The 15245-nt window shown below is 47.0% G+C and overlaps 1 protein-coding gene across 1 annotated transcript; it reads left to right on the top strand.

The window, feature by feature from the left end:
• The first annotated feature begins 697 nt into the window (after positions 1 to 697).
• On the top strand, positions 698 to 15073 carry Nob1 (NIN1 (RPN12) binding protein 1 homolog). The gene is made up of 9 exons (XM_059264045.1): positions 698 to 822; positions 925 to 1057; positions 5922 to 6052; positions 8827 to 8898; positions 9178 to 9306; positions 9393 to 9575; positions 10822 to 10919; positions 12636 to 12780; positions 14485 to 15073. Exons 1-9 carry the CDS (start codon positions 730 to 732, stop codon positions 14752 to 14754), a joined length of 1254 nt encoding a protein of 417 aa, XP_059120028.1. The 5' UTR covers positions 698 to 729; the 3' UTR covers positions 14755 to 15073.
• The last annotated feature ends 172 nt before the right edge of the window (positions 15074 to 15245 follow it).

Here is a 15245-nt window from a genome sequence, read left to right on the forward strand (position 1 = left end):
AAGTGTTTAAAAATGTTTGAGCATGCAAAAGATATTTGAGTCACTGACAATGGGTACCATCAAGGGTGTGGAAGAATTTTTGATACAGGACAGATGAATAAAACAGAACATTTTAAATGAAAGCAGATGGTAAAGACTCAGATCAGCATTGCCAGCGTGTAGTAGTCCAGATCTCCTAATCACAGATTTGAAAGGAAATTTGGAAGCTATTAATACCCCTTCTGTTCAATTCAGCAACGAATTATTTTTTAGAAAATCGTGTGCCTTGCTTAGGGAGATGGGGCAAGGATTTTAATTAATGCATCCGTTGTTCCAAGATGTTCAAGTAGGGCTACATAAGCAATGGCTGTGTAGCATAACGGATTTTAAAGAGTGGTTCCAAGTCAATTTGGAGGTTATCTGCCCGAGTCATACCTTATAGACTTGTTGTGATAGATTCTTTCTTTCTCTACCTACTGATTTTCAGTCATGTGGATGTCTACAAGTTTTGCTTTTAAAAGTACGGAAAGCTCTATGATGTGTATCCTGAGGCAGGTTATCTCAGGCGTCCCTCAAATTGGATCATGCAAGCACTCCGGGACAGGGCAAACGGCGCAGCTGCGCGTGCGCACGTAGTCCTGAAGAGATGGATGGTGCCCGCCAGGGGGCGCCGCTCAGTCTCAGCGGCTGTTCCTCCGGTCCCGGGAGGACTGCCTTGCAAACGTCGGGAACCACGCAGGCTCTGCGCGCATGCGGGGTCTGTGCATGTCCGCCACCATGGCGCCTGTGGTGGAGCACGTTGTGGCTGACGCCGGCGCTTTCCTGCGGGACGCGCCACTGCAGGTACGGGAGATTCCGCCGAGGGGCGCGGGGCCCGGGCTCGAGACCCTCCAGGGGTGCGCGTGGGGCCAGGCGAGTGTGATAACTGGGCCGGTCTGTCCGCAGGACATCGGAAAAAACATCTACACTCTCCGGGAGGTGGTCCGAGAGATCCGGGACAGGGCCACGCGCAGGCGCCTGGCAGTGCTGCCCTACGAGCTGCGGTTCAAGGAGCCCTTCCCGGAGTACGTGCGCCTGGGTGAGTGCCCATCCAGCCCTGTCGGGGGAGCTGGGCCGAGTGGACACAGCCCTGCCCCGGTGCCAGTCGACAGGCAATTCAGCCTGCTCTAATAGTAACTAGCAGTGTGCCCCCGGGGACATCCCACAGACTCCAGGCTTCAGCTGGAAAATGAGAATAGTATCTGCCTCTCATAGTACTGTAGGCCGTAAGAAGAGTATACCTCTTGGCACATTGGAAGCTTTCAGTAAAGGTCTTTTAGATGACTGAAAACTCAGTGGGAGAGCGCTTGCCAAGTATGCAGAAGGCTCTGAGTATGACCCCAGTACTGCCAAAAACGAAAGAAATTCAAGAATAAAAAACATAGATCTGTGGTCCTATCTGTAGGGCGATTATAGTTTTGAATAGAGAGAAAGCCTCAATAAAGAAAACGGCATGCAGCCGGCTTGGGTGGTGTAGTCTCAGCACTGGGGAGTCATGGGTCCCAAGCCAGCCTGAGCTAGATAGTGAGACTCTGTCTTACTGAATATAAAATGGGTCCAGTGTGAAGTCACATGTTTTTAGTCCAAGGCCTCTGGAGTGAGAGGTTCCAAGCCAGCCAGGGCTACGTAGTGAGATCTCATCTCAAAAGTAAACAATAAATTTTAAAAAGAAGAAAAAGGGATATGTTTAGGCTTTGCATTCGGTCTGAAAGGAAACCAGTGGCTTAGGGATCGTCTTCCTCTTTAGGGATCCAGGCTAGTAGGGTTGGGAAGTGTTAGCGAGGGGATGGTGGAGACACTTGCCTGTTTTGCTAGTTTGTGATTTCTGTAGCTTTCACCACCAACTTAATAGTTACCGGATCTTTGCCAAGTGGCTTCAACTTTCCAAAATATTAGTAATATTTCATATGATGCAATTGAGGGGGAAATGAATCAGTGTGGTGCACATGCCTACATACAAGCTAAACACTGAAGCGCATAAACAAAAATAAATGTTGGGGGTTTTTTTTGTTTGTTTGTTTGTTTTTTCCCCAAACAGGGTTTCTCTGTGTATCCCTGGCTGTCTTAGAACTCACTATATAGACCAGGCTGACCTTGAACTGAAGAGGTCCACCTGCCTCTGCCTCCCAAGTGCTGGGGTCAAAGGAGTGTGCCACCACTGACCATCAAATAAATGAATCTCAGCAAAAATATACTGAAAAGTTTGCTGGGTGCCCAGGTAGACTTGGTAATACTAATTTTATTTATTTGTTTGTTTGTTTGTTTGTTTGTTTTGAGACAGTCTCACTATGTACCTCCGGGTGACCTGGAACACGCCATGTAAACCAGGCTGGCCTTGAACCTCAAAATTGCCTACATCTGCTTCCCACATACTAATATTAAAGGGGTGTGTACCATGATAGGGCTGGAGAGATGGCTCAGCAGTTAAGATTACAGGCTGTTCTAAAGAACCTAGGTTCGCCAGGCAGTGGTGGTGCACACCTTTAATCCCAGCACTCGGGAGGCAGAGCCAGGCAGATCTCTGAGTTTGAGGCCAGCCTGGGCTACAGAGTGAGTTCCAGAACAGGCACCAAAGCTACACAGAGAAACACTGTCTCAACAAAACAAAAACAAATGACAAAAAAAGAACCCAGTTTCAATACCTAGCACCTGTCTGTCCAGGAATCTGACACCCTTTTCTGAACCTAGAGGGCACCAGGCATACACATGATGCACAGACATGCATACATACATATAAAAAACACTTGTAAGCATAAAAATAAAGAGATGCACTACCATACTGTTATGCCAAAAAACATCCCCAGAGAGTCCACCAAAGACCAAGGATGTCCAGAATGTAAAAGCAAGGTTTATTTCTGTTACAAGTCACGCGACAGGGAACTCATCTTAAGCACTCACTCGGTTTAGCGCAGTGAGGCAGGGAGGAGTTGCTCTTTCTTTGTGAGGCTGGCTTTTTAAAGTCCCTCTAGGTTGTGGGGGAGTTAGTACGAGTACAATTTTAATTGGCTAAATCTTCCCGGGCCTTCGTGTTATCTTGCTTTAGTTTGTCCGTTTGTTCTGTTAGAACTTTTACAGCCCGTCTCCGGAGTTGAGAAGTGCCATCTCCAGTTTTGGGACATCCCATGGTTAATCAGTCACCGCCAAATGGCCTGGCTTTTGCCCGGCATTTGGGACACTCTTTTGTTAATTAGTTGCTACCAGATGGCTATACTTTTAAGTTCCTGGGGCTGGCGCTGTCATTTCTGGGAGCTTGAAACTCTGGCCTGGGTCTATCTATATTAAGATATCTTTGTCTAAGCCTCCTTCATCTTAGAGAATAGAGTTAGGGTCTCACAAAACCTGGCTATTACCATTTTTATAGGAAATGTTAGCAGTGTGTTTAGTGTTGCTTATGCCATTGTTCATCAGAAGATGCTCTATGACGGAACTTTAATGTGTTTATTGTCAGTGTTTCAGACACCACAGTAACCATTGGCATTCACTGTGGATTTAGTATAAGTGTGCAGTTCTTTTTTTTTTTTTTTTTTAAATCTTATAAATATATTTAATCATCTCTGCTCATTCCCAAAGGCCACGCTGACTGGGAAGATCTTGTAAGGGCTCAGTGTGTGAGAGTAGAGCCAGCTTCTGGCCTCAGTGACATGTTCTGGGGAGCCCCTCACAAATCCAGGCTCTTGAGACAGACTGTCCTGTTGTGCTCATGATACCTTTAAGCAGAAGGCACAGTCCCCGAGACCTGGACGTGACATGGGCAGAGCTGCCGCCAACCACAGCGTCAGAGCACTAAAGGCCATAGGATCACCACCACTGTGGTGACCTCAGTGCCATCTCTAGCTCCTCAGAGCACTGTGATACTTGAGGTGGCAGAGTAGGGCTTAACAGGATGGCCTGGGGTTTTGGCACTGGTCCCTGAAAGACCCAGGCATGTGCCTCCCCCAGGATCAACCAGCCACCAAGGGGCCTGGCCTCTGCTTCCTTGGTCAGCTCCTGATCCAGAGGGCAAATGTGTCCTGTCCACACCGGCTCCTCCAATGTGGTTGAGACTGAGGGAGGAGGTGGGAGCCTCCCTGGAGGCAGCCATGCCTTTGGCCTCCAGGGTAGGTGTGCAGTTCTTAAAATCTTTGAAAAACTGTCCGTTATTACATAGCAACCATCTCTTTGGGTTTTATCATAGCCCATGATTACAGTTAACTTTCTGTTCTATTTTGAAATCCAGTCATCTCTTCTGTTAATGTAGCTGCTTTACTTAGAGCTAAAGACTTTTAGAGCTAAGAAAACAATGTCAAAGCTTCAGTGAGGAGCTCTTATCAGGGGCAAATACGGTGTTAGCGTGGGTGGTTGGTTTGTTTGTTTGTTTGTTTTCCTTCCTATTATCCTATCCCTTGATCTGGTGGATGAGAGTGTTACCTTAAAAGCTACCTGATGGGACTGGAGAGATGGCTCAGAGGTTAAGAGCACTGGCTACTTTTCCAGAGGTCCTGAGTTCAATTCCCAGCAACTACATCGTGGCTTACCGCCACCTGTAATGAGATCTGGTGCCCTCTTCTGCATGCAGGCAAAACACTGTATACATAATAAATAAACCCTTAAAAAAACCCAAAAGCTACCCAGCAGGTGACTTGGTGGTGATAAATACTGACTTTTAAGTCACAAAGAGGGAAAGGTCAGGAAAGAGATGTTGCAGTTTTTCATGAGATACTGATTCTTGTTTTTCTTTGGTTCTTTGGCTAGTTAGTTTGGTGGTGGTGTTTTGAAGCAGGGTCTCAAGTTGCCTGGGTTGACTTTGAACTTTTATAAGGCTGAAGATGGCCTTTAACTCCTGATCCTCCTGTCTACATCTCCTGAGTACCAGGATAACAGGTATGAGCCATCACTCCAAGAAGGGATATTGATTCTAAGTTCTTTGAAAAAAATTTTGCACGTGACACAATTCAAATGAGGTGAGAGAACTGGTTTTCTTTTTTTTTTTTTTTTTTTTTTTTTGGTTTTTCGAGACAGGGTTTCTCTGTGTAGCTTTGCGCCTTACCTGGAACTCACTTGGTAGCCCAGGCTGGCCTCGAACTCACATAGATCCTCCTGGCTCTGCCTCCCGAGTGCTGGGATTAAAGGCGTGCGCCACCACCGCCCAGCCGAGAACTGGTTTTCTTTCCATCGTGTAGATCCTAGGGGTCAAACTCAGGTGGTTAGATTTGCTGTCAAGCACCTTTACTGGGCCATCTCAGTGGCCCATATCTTTTTTGTCTTGTTTTATGTGAATAGGTGTTTTGCCTGCATGTGTGTTTGTGTACCAAGTGTAGGCAGAGTTTTTTATTGGGACCTGTGGCTCTGTCCCGTCAACTGTCACCTGGCTCCCAAGTAACCATGCAGAAACTTATAAATTATAAATGCTTGGCCAATAGCTTAGGCTTGTCTCCAGCCAGCTGTTACAACTTAAATTAACCCATTTCTGTTAATCTATGTGCTGCCCAGAGGCTCGTTTACCTCATCTATGAACTTTCCATGTTGCTTCTTCAACATGGCTCGAGACTTCTCTGACTTTGTCCTTCTCCCCAGCATTCTCTGCCCCAACATCCTACCTAGCCATCGTCCAATCAGCTTTTTATTAACAGTGAGAGTAACATGTCTTCACAGTGTACAGAAGGGTTATTCCACAGCAACCATGTGTCTGCCTGGTGCTCTCAGAGGCCAGAAGAAGGTATCAGATCCCCTGGGACTGGAATTAGTTATGAGCCACCATGTGGATGCTGGGAATTTAACCTGGGTCCTTTGGAAGAGCAGCCAGTGCTCTTAACTGCAGAGCCATCTCTCCAGGCCCTATATATGTTCTTTTGATACTGTGATTATCCAAGGATCTGCTAGTTTTTGCCCTTAACTAAAGTTGAAAATCTCTTGTTTACTTATAGTGACTGAGTTTTCCAAGAAAACTGGAGACTATCCCAGCCTCTCTGCCACAGACATCCAAGTGCTGGCTCTGACTTACCAATTAGAAGCAGAATTCGTTGGGGTGTCTCATCTAAAACAAGAACCAGAAAAGGTACATCAGGCGTATTGGGTTGTTTGGTTGGTTTGGTTTTTAAATTTGTGTATATGTATGTATCTGTGTGACTATAAGCGTTTGGGGTGATGGGGAGGGTGCCTGTGAGGCCTGAAGAGAGCATCGCATCCCTTGGAGTGGAATTACAGGTATTTGTGAGCCACTTAACCTTCAACATGGGTGCTGGGATCTGAACTCTAGTCCTCATGATTGAGCACTAAGTGTTCCCAACCACTGAGCCATGTCTCTCCAGCCCCAGGTTTGTTTTTTACTACACTTATTATTCATGTCACACATGAAAGAGGGAATCGTGTGACAGCCTGAGTGTCCCTATCATAGTTCACCTCTACAGTTAACACCCATAGGTGAGCTGTTCATTTACATGGAGCCACAGCCCTGAGTATTTCAATTAGGAGGTCATCCGCTGTTTCAGTGATGTGTAGCTTTTCCTGTCTCTGTAGAGCCTCTAACCTGATGACCTGTGCTTGCGCCTATGTTAAGGAGGTAGATGGCAGTGGCTGGGGTTTGCAATCCTGGCACTCCTGTTAGAGAGGAGACAAAGAGGAGAGTTGCTAGGGTGCTCCATTTTACAGTACAGCAGAAACAAGAGAGACAGAAGGAGAAAGCAGGCCCCAGAAAGCTTGTCCTCTGACCCCCACATGTGTGTAATGTGGCTCCCACACTCCTGTACTCTGTCTCTCTCACACACAATAAATGGTCTTTATGTTAATTTATTTATAAGGCATGGGGTCTCACTGTGTTGTCCAGTCTGGGCCTGGACCACTTTTTTTGTTGTTTTTGTTTTGAGACAGGATCTCACTATGTAGCCTTGGTTGTCCTAGAACTCACAGAGATCCTCCTGCCTCTGCCTCCCAGAGCACTGGGATTAAAGGCGTGCACCACCACTCCTAGTTCATTTTATTTTGTATGTTACATTTATTTGGTGTGTGCATGTGTGTGTGAGCCTCCCACAGTTTACTTGAGGTGTCAGAGAACAACCTGTGGAACTTGGTTTTCCTCCCTCCACTGTGTGGGTCCTTTTACCTCTCAGCCATCTTTCTATTCCTAAATAAATTAATCTTAAAAATAATAGTAACCTTGGGCTGAGGGTGTTCCTCTCTCAGTAGAGTGCTTGCCTCATAAGCATAAAGCCCTGGGTTCAGTCATAGCGTGTATATGTTAGGAGTGGAAGCTCACTCATGTCCTGTAATCACAATATTCTGACGTTGGAGGCAGGAGGATCAGAAATTCAAGGTAGATTGGTTTATAAAGTGAGTGTAAGGTGAGCCTGGACTAAACTAGACCCTGCCTCAAACATATAAAAAAATTGACCTCAGAGCCATTATTGGATAGAACATTAATGTGAGCCCCAATGTCACCAAATACCAGTCAGTATTCACACTTCCCCATTCTGTAAGTATTTATTAATAGTTTGCTTTGGTGAAAATCCAAATGAAGTTTATATATTATATTTAATAAATTTAGCAAATGAGCCAGGCGGTGGTGGCACACGCCTTTAATCACAGCACTCAGGAGGCAGAGTCAGGCGGATCTCTGTGAGTTCGAGGCCAGCCTGGGCTACCAAGTGAGTTCCAGGAAAGGCGCAAAGCTACACAGAGAAACCCTGTCTCGAAAAACCAAAATAAATAAATAAATAAATAAATAAATAAATAAATATAGCAAATGTATTCATCCTTTTTTTTTTTTTTTTTTTTTTGAAATAGAATTTCTGTAGCCCAGGCTAGCCTGGAACTTGCTATATAACCAAGCATGACCTTGAACTCTGCATTTAAAAATTTTTTTTTAAGGTTCATTTAAAGAAAAATGCAAGGTGGTACTTTTGTGTATATGAGTGTTTTGCCTGCATATATGTATGTTTGCCCAGTTTGCCTCTTCACCATGCCTGTACCCAGTGCCCAGGGAGTTCAGAAGAGCACTTTTAGATACTCTGGAACTGGAATTACTGATGGTCATGAACAACCATGTGGGTGCTGGAAAACAGACTTGGGCCCTCTGCAAGAGCAGCAAGTGCTCTTTCTTAACTACTCAGCCTCTCCAGCACTGACCTTGAATTCTTGATCCTCCTGCCTCTACTTCCCACATGCTAGGATAATAGGTATAATAATACTGGACTTGTAATCTTATACTCTTCAGAGCTGCCCTCTTGTTTCTCAGTCAAGTTCAGAGGCCTCCACTTTAAAATAGACTCTGGTTTTCTTTTTTATTTATTTTATTTTTTGTATCAGAAGCCTTAGACTGGGCTGCCATCGCAGCTCAGTTGGTAGGATGTTGTATAGCACGCACAGGGCCTCTAGATTTCATCCCCAGCACCTCATAAACAGGCGTGGTGGGGCACTCGGAATCCTGTGCCTTCAGAGGTAGAGACGGGAAGCTCAGAAGTCGAGAGTCACTCGTAGTGAGTTCAGGACCAGCCTGGCCTAAGTGAACTGTCTCCCAAGGCTTTAGAGCATGGCATGCTTGGACAGCAGTTCAACTCTCTGGCCTCGGCCTACAGCTCTCACCATAGAGTACCTGCAAGTGTCACACGTACGCACTTCACAGCTTTTGTATTTTGGCACAAACACCCTGAAAGCACTTAATGATGGTGTCCGGATGTCTGAGTGTTGTCGTTTGTCTGTATATTCTTGTGACTTCCAGGTTTTTTACATTCAATAACTAAGGAGCAAGATCCTGATTTTTGTTCGGTTTTAATTAGCCTTAATTTTGTATTTTCAAACGAACTGTCCTTCCTCGATGCTTTTTTTCTTTTTTAGGTTAAGGTGAGCGCTTCGATTGAGCACCCTGAAACTCCTCTTCACATCTCTGGTTTCCACCTGCCCTCCAAGGTGACTTTCAGGACCCCGACCCTGGGGTGCTTCTCCACAGCACGTCATAGCTCTTGATAACAAAGCAAATTGACCTGGGCCAGGAGCATGTTTGTGTAGTGCTTCCAGACCCAGCTTTTGTATAAAGTGGTTTCACCTTTAAACCTCTCAATTTTCATGTTTTTAAATTTAAATTTTATTTTTATCCTGCTTCGTGGAAGAGTGTTTAGCTGATATTTATAAGGCCCAGGGTTCGTTCATCTGCACTGAACAAAGAACTGATGTTTCATTTAATCTCAGCCTAAACCCTCACATGGAACAGTGGATCATGGCCACCCAGCTGATGGGCCTGAGAACCTGGAATTCAGCTCCTTCATGTTCTGGAGAAACCCTCTGCCTAACATTGATCATGAACTGCAGGAGCTGCTGGTAAGGCCCTGGCTTGTAGTCTCCTAGTGACATCAGAGCCTCTCACAAGAGTCCTGAACCTGGGAGTTTGTCTATTGATGTTTCAGATTGACAGAAGGAAAGAGGAGGAAGAGGAGGAGGAGGAGGAGGAGGAATTTGAAGACAGTGATGACGATGGGGGTGGGTGGATAACCCCCAGCAACATCAAGCAGATTCAGCAGGAGTTGGAGCAGTGTGACATCCCAAAGGATGTACGGGTTGGCTGTGTGACCACAGACTTCGCCATGCAGGTAGGAGGGTAGACCCAGGCCAACGCTGTGAGGTGAGGGGTGCGGAGCTTCCGTAAACCTGACTGTTCATTTTGTTTGAGAGGAGCCTATCATATTAGTGACAGTATGCATAGGGATTCAGTTTTTTTGTTTTAAGACTGTTTAGGGACTGGAGAGATGGCTCAGCGGTTAAGAGCACTGGCTGCTCTTCCAGAGGTCCTGAGTTCAGTTCTCAGCACCCACATGGCAGCTCACAGTCTGATGCCCTCTTCTGGTCTGTGGGCATACAGGCAGACAAAGCACCTGTATACATTTAAAAAAAAAATTTTTTTTTTTAATTTTTTAAATTACATTTACTTATTTAGTGTGTGTGAATGTTCATGTGCCACAGAGTGTGTGAAGGTCAGGATAACTTGCAGGAGTCACCTCTTTCTGTTCACCATGTGGATGCCAGGGATCAAACTCAAGCTGTTGGATTTAGTGGCAAGTACCCTTATGCAATGAACTATCTCGATGGCCCTGGGTATTTGTTTTTTATATACACACACACACACACATTTGTGGTGGGGGTTGGTTTTTGAGAGAGTTTCTCTGTGTAGCCCTGGCTGTCCTGGAACTTGCTCTAAAGAGCAGACTGGCTTCAAACTCAAGAGATCCACTTGCCTCTGCCCACTGAGTGCTGGGATCAAAGGTATACACCACCACGCTGGCTTTGTTTTATAATTCTTTTTTTTCTTTTTTTTTTTTTCTTTTTTTTTTTTTTTTTTTTTTTTTTTTTGAGACAAGGTTTCTCTGTGTAGTTTTGGTGCCTGTCCTGGATCTCGTTCTGTAGACCAGGCTGGCCTCGAACTCACAGACATCCACCTGCTGGCTCTGCCTCCCGAGTGCTGGGATTAAGGGTGTGTACCACCACCGCCCAGCTGTTTTATAGTTCTTAACATAAGCAGTTGGTGCTTTTTTATTTATCTTTTTAATGTTTGAGGCTTTAGAGATAGTAAACAGAACTTATGAACCAAAAATGAAAACATATTCCCCAACAGAAAAAAGAATATCTCTGCTGGGAGGCATTGCCAATAAGACCGTGCTCTGTTCCTGCAATTGCCCAGTAACGCCAGTCTCTCTTCTCAGCCAGACCTCTCAGGGGTTCGCTAACAAAAGCCAGGGATTATAAACCAAACTAGAAGTTGGATTCCCATAACTGTATAACATTATTGCCAAATTAATGGTGAAGCAGTTGGTTTCAGTCCTCCGTTAACTGTTGTTGTAGAATGTTCTGCTTCAGATGGGGCTGCACGTGCTGGCAGTGAACGGCATGCTGATCCGAGAGGCCCGGAGCTACATCTTACGCTGTCATGGCTGCTTCAAGTATGTGGCTGAGGGTCTGGACCCAGGGTCTTCCTGTCCCTGTCCCTGCTGATGGCTCCTCAGAAGAGAACCCTTTCTTTCCACCTCAGTGTCCCCTGTGGCCACCTACTGTCCACCGCACTGAAATCCCTGGGACAGGTGGCCAGTGTGGCCACCTACTGTCCCTCCACACATGCTCTGAGGAGCCCAGAGTTAAGGATGTGGCTTCTGGAGCAGAGGTCACTTGTTCCCTGATGACACACACAGGCCTGTGTAGAAGGAGAGAGGTCTGGGGTTTGCTCCCAGGTGACATAGGCGGATGGAGCATAGGGTAGAGATGAAACCCAATAGCTGTGAGTTGATGGTCAAGCTGGGTGATGGGCACATGGGGATTCATTGTGTTTTCATGGCTGCTCTATGTCTGTGAATCCAGAGTATATGGGTTCACCTCTAGATGCCTTCTGGCTGTGTGATTTGCGGGTATTAACAGTTAGTTGCCGCCGGGCGGTGGTGGCGCATGCCTTTAATCCCAGCACTTGGGAGGCAGAGCCAGGAGGATCTCTGTGAGTTCGAGGCCAGCCTAGGCTACAGAGTGAGTTCCAGGAAAGGTGCAAAGCTGCACAGAGAAACCCTGTCTCGAAAAAACAAAACAAAACAAAACAAAAAAAACAGTTAGTTGCCTTCTTAGTGCTTTAAAATGGTCTTCACATTGAGAGATTCGTTGTAAGGAACTGGGAACGTGAGTCATAGGGGTTTATTTAGCAGGGTATTTGGCACATAGGAGGTGCTCCCTCTGATGAACTGTCAGTTGACTGACCGCTCCCTTCTGTTTCCTATTCTGTGGGGGGCTGGTTGCTGTGGAAGTATGTTGTAGGACTTAGGGGCAGGCTTATGGCCATCCTGCATCTGTGGGCTGGGTCTGTGGACATCTTGTAGGTCGTCTGGCAGAGCCCAGCTTTGCAGAAGCCTGGTGTAGGGTGGTGCTAAAGCATTGGGGTGTTTTGCTGAGCCTGAGGGACTCTTTTTTTTTTTTTTTTTTTTTTTTTTTTTGGTTTTTCGAGACAGGGTTTCTCTGTGTAGCTTTGCACCTTTCCTGGGACTCACTTGGTAGCCCAGGCTGGCCTCGAACTCACAGAAATCCGCCTGGCTCTGCCTCCCAAGTGCTGGGATTAAAGGCGTGCACCACCACCACCGCCCGGCCTGAGGGACTCTTGATGAGATTGGAGCTTCCTGGTGTGGACTTAATCCCCTAGAGGATAATAGCCTCAGCCTTGGCACCTCCTTCTACAGTTGTGACACTCCTTAGAGTCTCCTAAGCCTTAGTGTGATGTAATGGTTCTTAGTCTTAAATGCACAAGGCTAGTGACAGCTCTTTGTCTCATAAACCCACTGCTACCACTGCCCCTGAGCAAAGGCTCCTAGGATCTGACACAAGCATGCACGTACACACACACACACACACACACACACGCACGCACGCACGCACGCACGCGCGCACGCACACACACACACACACTCACACTCACACTCTCTCTCTGCCCTTTCCCCTCTTAAGGAAGGCGGCTGCCTGGGGCTGCATCCTCCTTTAGCATGAGGCTAGCAGCCTTTGGTTTTTGGAAGATGGGTATAACAGAATTTAACTTTTACTGCATTTCTTGTCGTCTGCTTCTCTGAGGCTGGAGGTAGGGTCTCCTGCCTATGGTGCCAGTGTGTACCCTTTCTTTTGTGTCCCCCTAGGACGACGTCGGACATGAACCGAGTGTTCTGTGGGCATTGTGGGAACAAGACCCTGAAGAAAGTGTCTGTGACTGTCAATGACGATGGTACCTTACACATGCATTTCTCCCAAAACCCCAAGGTGCTGAACCCTCGAGGCCTCCGGGTAGGTGGCATGTATCTTGTCCCCCTAATAACTTCAGAATCAAATGACCAAGGGAGAACTGGGCAGAGTGGTGCACACCTGGAATCCCAGCACTGGGGTGGAGGCAGGAAGAGCAAGAGTTCAAAGCCAGCCTTGGCTACTAGACCCAGTCTCAAAAAGGACCAGAGGACCAAAGCTGAGCCAACCTAGCACCCCACTCGTGGGGCCGGGAGCCCATGGTCTCAGTACACAGATGGGAAGGAAGAGTGTAAACAAGTCATCTGCGTCTGTCAGTCTGTTTTTCTTCCTTCCTTCCTTCCTTCCTTCCTTCCTTCCTTCCTTTCTTTCTTTCTCTCTCTCTCTATATTTATTTATTTATTTTATTATGTATACAGTGTTCTAAGCCTGAAGGCCAGAAGAGGGCACCAGATTTCATTATAGAGCCACAATGTAGTTGCTGGGAATTGCAGCCAGTGCTCTTAACCTCTGAGCCATCTCTCCATCTTAAGGAGTTTGGGAAAGGAGAAACGAGGAATGATTCTGGGCAGTGAGTGCTCAGTGGTGGCCACTTGATTTGGTCAAGGCAGAGCTCAGCAAGGGTCACCTGGAACACAGTAGAGGCCGGATTTGTACAGGAGTTGTTTAAAGGGTCTGAGCTTGATGAGGCAGAGGAAGGGGAATGCCCAGCACAAGGAGAGTCCTGGGTTTGTGGGAATGGGTCAAGAAGGGATAGCCAGGTTTAGTGGCTCATGCCTGTAAGTCTAGCAGTCAAGGGGCTGAGGCAGGAGAAATGCTACAAGGTCGGAGGCCCACGTGGCTCCAGAGTAAAACTGTCTCCAAAGGTGGGAAGGGATCCTGGAGAGGTAGCCCAGCAGTTAGAGCAGGGACTAGACTCGGGACAGGGTAAGAGTGCATCGTCCTGACTGCCTCTCAGCTGCAATCCTCGGCCTCCCCCAGCCTCTAAACCAGAGTCATCTACCAGTCTCGGTCTCATGACCAGGCTGGCCTCAAACTCAGCAATCCTCCTGCCTCAGTCTCCTGATTGCAGGTGTGCTTCAATGTGTGTTTGGTGGGGGCAACTTGGCAGTGTTGTTGGGTACTTTTCTGTGTTGTAGCAGAGGGTACATGATAGTCAGGTGACACTTGTCTCTTGGTGAAGGTGGTTTCTGCACTGTAAAGTTCCAATTACTCTGAATAAAATAGTTTTTGCTGACCTTGAACTTGCCGTATAGCCAAGGGTGACCTTGAACTCCTGATCTTCCTACCTCTATCTCAACCTAGATTCTGGGTGTGCACCACCATGCCCAGCCAAGAATGCTTTTTAGTAACAAAGATTGCAGCCCTGGATCTGAACCCAGCACCACAGAGTGCAATCAAGGCCATAAAACCCATATAAGTGCCCCTTTTCGTGCTAGTCTGCCTTTGCTTGGCCTAGAACCCATGTGGCCATTTCAGAGCTGCTAATGCACACCTCTGTGGAAATGGCAGCAGCTTCGTGAAGCTCTCTGACCGTTTGCCTTTAGCTGAGAGTGTAGTTAAGACGCTGCCTTCAGGTTTTCATCTGTCAGTTGAGGTGAGCTTGACGTGGGAAACACGTGTCTTGTGGGCACACAGTGGGCACGACAGCTGTGTCTGCCTGCATGAGGATCTGCAGGGCACTGAGTAGACAGCAACTGGACCCGGGTGAGCGGGGTGCCTGTTCTAACAGCCTGCCCTCTGCTGCAGTACTCGCTGCCCACGCCCAAAGGAGGCAAATATGCCATCAACCCCCACCTGACCGAGGATCAGCGCTTCCCCCAGCTACGACTCTCCCACAAGGCCAGGCAGAAGACCAACGTGTTTGACCCTGGCTACATAGCTGGGGTGTCTCCCTTCGTGGAGAATGACATCTCCAGCCGCTCAGCCACCCTGCAGGTCCGGGACAGCACCTTGGGAGCTGGGCGGAGACGCTTAAATCCCAATGCTTCCAGAAAGAAGTTTGTAAAGAAAAGGTGACATTGCAAGCCATGTAGGCAAAGCAGATTGCAGCTGGCTGCTGAGGAGGCCTGGAGTATCGACCCCAGTGTGTGGGCTGCAAACCATCTACACAGAAGCTGAAGTCCTGGCTTCTCCGGACCACCTCAGACTTTGTGCTGTGTGGGGTTACAGTGCAACATGGCTGCCCTACCTGTGAGCATCCAGAGCCAAGACTCGGCCATGGGAAGGGGAGCTTGAAGCAGAAAGAATGGTGCCCTGGAACAAACATTGAACCTTAAGTTCAAAGGTAGAAATATCAAATGGTAACCTTTTTCTAATAAACCTGATTGCCAGCCCAGGTGCGTTTAAATTCTCTATCTTTGGTGGACATGAATGCTAACAACATGTGCCTGACAACCAACTATATAGATTTTTTTTTTTTTTTTGCCAGAAATTGTAAGTATTCTACAATAAAACTTTACTTTTTTTCCCCCCCAAAACAAAAAAGTTCAGTCATCCAGGAACTTCAG

Source organism: Peromyscus eremicus, chromosome 5, assembly GCF_949786415.1.
Source record: "Peromyscus eremicus chromosome 5, PerEre_H2_v1, whole genome shotgun sequence".
NCBI classification, from domain to species: domain Eukaryota; kingdom Metazoa; phylum Chordata; class Mammalia; order Rodentia; family Cricetidae; genus Peromyscus; species Peromyscus eremicus.

Excerpts from the sequence above, each read along its gene's own strand:
- Nob1 (XM_059264045.1), top strand. The coding sequence starts at position 730 with ATGCGGGGTCTGTGCATGTCCGCCACCATGGCGCCTGTGGTGGAGCAC. Across the intron at positions 823-924 it reads TGCGGGACGCGCCACTGCAG|GACATCGGAAAAAACATCTA; the intron begins GTACGGGAGATT and ends GTCTGTCCGCAG. Across the intron at positions 6,053-8,826 it reads TAAAACAAGAACCAGAAAAG|GTTAAGGTGAGCGCTTCGAT; the intron begins GTACATCAGGCG and ends TTTCTTTTTTAG.